We start from the raw sequence: 5,373 nt of genomic DNA, 5'->3' as shown, positions 1-5,373 counted from the left end.
TCTCTCTCTCTCTCTCTCTCTCTCTCTCTCTCTCTCTCTCTCTCTCTCTCTCTTGCTCGCTTTTTTTGGCGTTCACCTTTCCCTTTTTATCGCGTTCTTTCTATCTAGCATATACGGACGCACGTATGCACGGCATAGTAATTTTATAGACCGTTATATATATCTGCATCCATACTGACAACAATTTTGACCCCGAAATGTCAGATGTCAATTGAATTGCTAATAATAATAATAATAATAATAATAATAATAATAATAAATAATAGGAAAGAGACAAATTCACCAAGTACAAAGATCTGGAGATCGAAATTAGGAGGATGTGGAATACTAAGACGAGAATTGTACCAGTGGTGGTTGGAGCCCTTGGCTCTATAAAGAATGGTTTTGAGAAGAACCTTAAGGAACTCCCTGCATGGCCACTACACTGCCCAAGAAGTGCAGAAAATCGCACTACTGGGAACAGCACACATCCTGCGAAAAATTCTGGATTGAATCCCTATGTCCCAGGTTGGGACACGGTCAACCCAGGAGCCACCGTCTAATGCCGTGATCCACTTTGGAAATAATAATAATAATAATAATAATAATAATAATAATAATGAAAGGAAAAACATATATGCATTGATATATTTACACTGTTCGACACTAAAAACAATATTAGAGTTATTATACTCGCGTCTTATAATTAACATTTATGTGTTTTAGGAGCCGGCCAAAGTCGCTTGTACCACCCGCGTGACCGTGACAACGTTTTACCAAACACGCTTTGGATAACCTAGCCTCTGGGCGACACCGAAGGCACGTCACGGTTTTGCCTCGTATATTGACATTACGCATAAGCGGAATAAAAGAAACGAGCAGCAAATTATGCTGCCCGACAACTCGCAGATGCGACGAAATGCCTACAAAGAGTATGGCGAGCCTCAAGGACGAAATGACGATGACTATACGCGCGGGCCGCACACATATCTCGATGCTTTCGGACCGACTAGAGAAAGTCCTTACGTGTCAATAATAACAGCACGTGATGCCCACGTGTACGCGTCGCCAGCGTGGCATCCTCGTGCATAACGCATGGCTGCTTTCTCGCGACCCAGTAAAAAGTAGAGCCGGTTTTTTTGCGCGTGCTTGTAATCCTCACTGATCATCCATTGTTGACGCTGATGCTGATGTTGAAGGTCACCTTGCCGCACGAGCGACCATCGTATCAGTACATTAAGTCGTGTAAGTGCAGACCAAGTCGAATGATTGAGTTTTAAGACGCACACAGATTTTATAGCGAGTAATGAGTGATAAAACTGCGTTGTTATAGTGAAACGCAGGCTGATGCCAGACTGAGTGGAATAATCTCCTCAACTATGTGCTCAGGATTCATATTGCACAGAGTTGAGCCATTATGATTGGAATCGTACAAATGTTGTACAAACTGCATTATCGTATTGTTTGTAGCAGTATAAATAGCCTATGTAAAAAAATCTCGAGTCGTTTCTGGGGCTATTCCAGAATTATCATTACTGACGTACGGTAACGCTTTGCTTCACGTACGCGCTTTAACACAGATAACAGCGCCATTCTGTACATCCTTCTCAAGCACTGCGTGTATACACTTGAGTAGCTGTTTCCAAGCGGCTCGTTGGCCTCTTTGGCGATTCCAAAAATACACATGCAAACAAATTCCAGACACGACCATAAACCAGTTAAAACCGGCTCTACGCCGCGCTAAACATGACACGGAGGCCACTCGACGACGCGGCGCCCACGAGAATTGTATGGCCGAGTAGAAAACAGAGCGATGGCAGCTAGACTGCATGCTATATAGATTTACTGGTCGGGGTGAGCCCACGCCCAACATTCTGTAGGTATTGGTTGAAGTTCTATGGATTTACGGACCCCCTCCCCCATTTCAACCCAACCCACACACAAGCGCGCACGCAAACAAAGAAACAAACCAACCAACCGACCAGCCAACCAACCAACAAACAAACACACGCATGTACGCACACGTACACACACACGCGCGTACGCACACGCGCACGAACACACACACAAACACACACACACACACACACACACACACACACACACACACATACACAACACACACACTCTCTCTCTCCTCTTCCTCTCCCACGACGCCACACGCAGCCCACGCACCACACCCACCACACACACTACACACACACACACACACACACACACGCACGCACGCACGCACGCACGCACGCACGCACGCACACACACACACACTGGTTCGAGATGCGCCTGTCCAAGTAGTCGCCGACAAGCAACGTTGGTTCCGTGGCGAGTAATGCACTCGGTCTTTACCGGCAAAACTAACCCGTAGAAATAAATAACCATCCCACGACTGATAGACGCCAGACGGAAACGTGTTTTTTCATTTCACTTTTGTTTGTTTTATTGACATATATGCTGGTTGAAATTTGCTTCAGATCGGAAGCGTGTGGCTACGTCGTGTCGCAACAGTGTAGTTTCAATAGAGTGACTGATCACCATAGAGTCTAGTTGCTGAGTTTTACTATTGAGATACAACTGTCCCGATTTACCTCTAATAGCCGTGATAGGAATCCGTTTAATCATATCGTGATCTCGATCCGATCGCATTAGTAGTATTTACTTACATCGTGCGAGCGAAGGAATGCCCACGGCGTTGCAGTGCAATCGGGCCTTAACATGTAATCTCGCGCTTTAGTGGGAGAAATCGTGGTTATCGAATGAAACTGAAGAAATAAGCAATATTGTCGCGTATATGCGTCGGACAATGAAATTCGTAAACACTGAAATCAGGTTGAGTAGGCAGTCTTTACACATCTTATTGTCTTAAGGACAGAGAAAATTCGAAGTGCCTGCAATTTTCATGCTATGCAAAGCGTGAAAGGGTGACCACTCAATAAAGCCGGGACTCCTCGAGGTTGCTGCACGCCATCTCGTAACACCCGTCCCAGTCTACCTTGCTAGTATACATACCTTGGTCAACAGGGCCTAAAATATATGTGATTCTTAAATATTGATTATATTGAAATACTGAAAAATTGAGATCTATGAATTATTCTGTATATCGAATTCTCTAACCACACAAAGACACAATAATCGCAAATTTCAGTATATGATATATATATATTTATAAATTGCCTTTATTTAGGCACATTCGTTACGCATTGATTCGTGATTACTCAAGTTTCTTCGAGTTTACGGATTCTCAGGCATTTTTAAACTGGCAAGTGTGAAGTATATATTTTTAGTTTTTACATCTGTACATAAAAGTATATTGTCGCATAGAGTATGTACTTTAGCTTTTGTATACTTAGAATTAATCAAGAGCTAATAATACCTAATAAGTAATAGCTAGTAGCTAATAGGTATTATTAGCTCTTGCTAGAATGTATGTTCAGAAAAGCTGCAGTTGAGGTGAAGTGATTATGAAATAGCGTGTTTGTGGAAGATGATCATAATGGTACCGGTAAAATATCGATAACAGTGTAATTATCATGATAGCGATGTTGATCATGGTGTTGATAATGATGACGATGATGATGCCGATAATTTTAACGCTGTTGCTGCTATACTGCTGCTTCCGCGGCTTCTGCTGCAATACGGCTGCTTCCGCTGCTACTGTTGCTATATTGCTGCTTCCGCTGCTACTGCTGCTGCTGTTGATTGTTATTATCATTATTATTGTTATTATGATTACTGCTATATCGTTTTCACTATGCACGAAATGTGATTATATCAACTGCCACATCAGGGGTTCACTAAGTGCCATTTGACAGCGATGCTCAATAAGTAGACCCTCGTCTCGTGTCTATCTACACTCAGCGTTGTAATGACCGTAATATAGTATAAGATCTATATCTTTATATAACGATATTGCTGTGATTCGCATAATGCTCCCAGGGACCACGCACGGCTGGGACAATAAATTTATTATGCGTTGTAAGCGCTGATTAGATTCAGCGCAATTGTTAGAGGACTATATGCAATATATACATTTTAGTGCAATCGTACACATTTGACGACCTTAATAAAACAAGAAAAACTATTTGGTTTTGTTATGAGAACTCGTTGTTATCATAGGCTAGAAATTGATGATAATGATGATAAAGATGACGGTTACTCGGGATCCATAAAATAGTCGCAGATAAAAAAAATCCCAAGGAAAATAATTCTTTCGAAGAGTTATTCTTAGAGTTAGACGTTTTACGTTTAGTCGTACAAAAGGGAAATCACATGATTGGTGAATGGGTGGACAGTACACATGTTGAAAAGGGATAATCAACAATCAATATAACTACATATATTGTAGTTAGGAGGATGTAATAAGGGTAGATCGTGGATCGAACTACTATGCGAGAGACGCAGGAAAGGTGAGAAGAGGTGAAGAGAAGAAGGATCCCTGCTCATCTTTATCTCCCTCGTATTCCACTTCCTTCTCTGCTACATTCCTCTGACTTCCCTCCTATTACACAGTACTTTTAATTTTACATGCTACCTTTTCATACACCATAGCGCCATCATATTGCGTCATTTTAACTTCATATGCCTTACATTTTACACTTGTCTATCCAATTACCAGAAATTAATCGACTTACGAAACAGATCGCCACTGAAGTAGGGTATATCGTGTCTCGACAGCTAGCTGTGTAGTGTGTACATGAGAGAATTGCTCTGCGCACGCAAGCATGATCGCGTGCGCTGCCACCAACCGCTGCACACATAACAGCATAACGGTTTTGTCACCTAGTATGTCACCCACACGCTTACACACCATACAATGTCAATATTGCTGTGTATATGGGTCATATTATAATATGCAATAGCCACAGTTGTTGTCGTTTATCGAGTAGTAATATATGGGCTGCATATACTAAGTGGTTACCTTGTATGTTGATGCAGCCACTCCATTCGCTATAACAAAACTATATACACATGCCGACTGCGCAGTGACACCTCACGAGTGTCGTTCTGTTTTCATTTGACCAGATTGTCAACAGCTTGTATTGACATGCCACGTATAGCGACCCACTACACGGTGTACCGCTGCTATTCATACATATTTGTGCTGGTGACAGCTCCCCCAATCCATACCTCAATAGTCGAATCATAATTTATATGGCTCGTGCGGCCTTGGGTGAACTGTCCACACAATCGGCGTCAGCGCGACCGCACACAATTATTAACGAATCTCCAATGTGGGCCAATGTGCCTTACCTCTTTGTTACATAGTGCTATACCGTTCACGCGCATAATGATGCGTAGACAATAATAGGTAACATAGGGGACAGTTGGGAAACACGCAGTTGGAATGAGTGGTTACTCAGCACAGCGACACGAGTCTGCGGCCAGGCACACGACGCA

The 5,373-nt window shown here is 42.6% G+C and overlaps 1 protein-coding gene across 4 annotated transcripts in view; it reads left to right on the top strand.

Annotated features, from left to right (window-relative positions):
- LOC106809000 (monocarboxylate transporter 13-like) overlaps positions 1-1,955 on the top strand; it is a 17,879-nt gene extending 15,924 nt beyond the window's left edge. For all 4 annotated transcript variants that reach the window (XM_014811936.1, XM_014811938.1, XM_014811939.1 and 1 more), the window contains one exon: positions 706-1,955. In XM_014811936.1, coding sequence (XP_014667422.1) covers positions 706-739 — 34 coding nt within the window. In that variant the 3' untranslated portion in view covers positions 740-1,955. The remainder of the gene's footprint in view (positions 1-705) is intronic.
- The last annotated feature ends 3,418 nt before the right edge of the window (positions 1,956-5,373 follow it).

Source organism: Priapulus caudatus, unplaced genomic scaffold, assembly GCF_000485595.1.
Source record: "Priapulus caudatus unplaced genomic scaffold, Priapulus_caudatus-5.0.1 Scaffold321, whole genome shotgun sequence".
NCBI lineage: Eukaryota > Metazoa > Priapulida > Priapulimorpha > Priapulimorphida > Priapulidae > Priapulus > Priapulus caudatus.
This window is presented reverse-complemented; position numbering and strand designations above follow the sequence as displayed.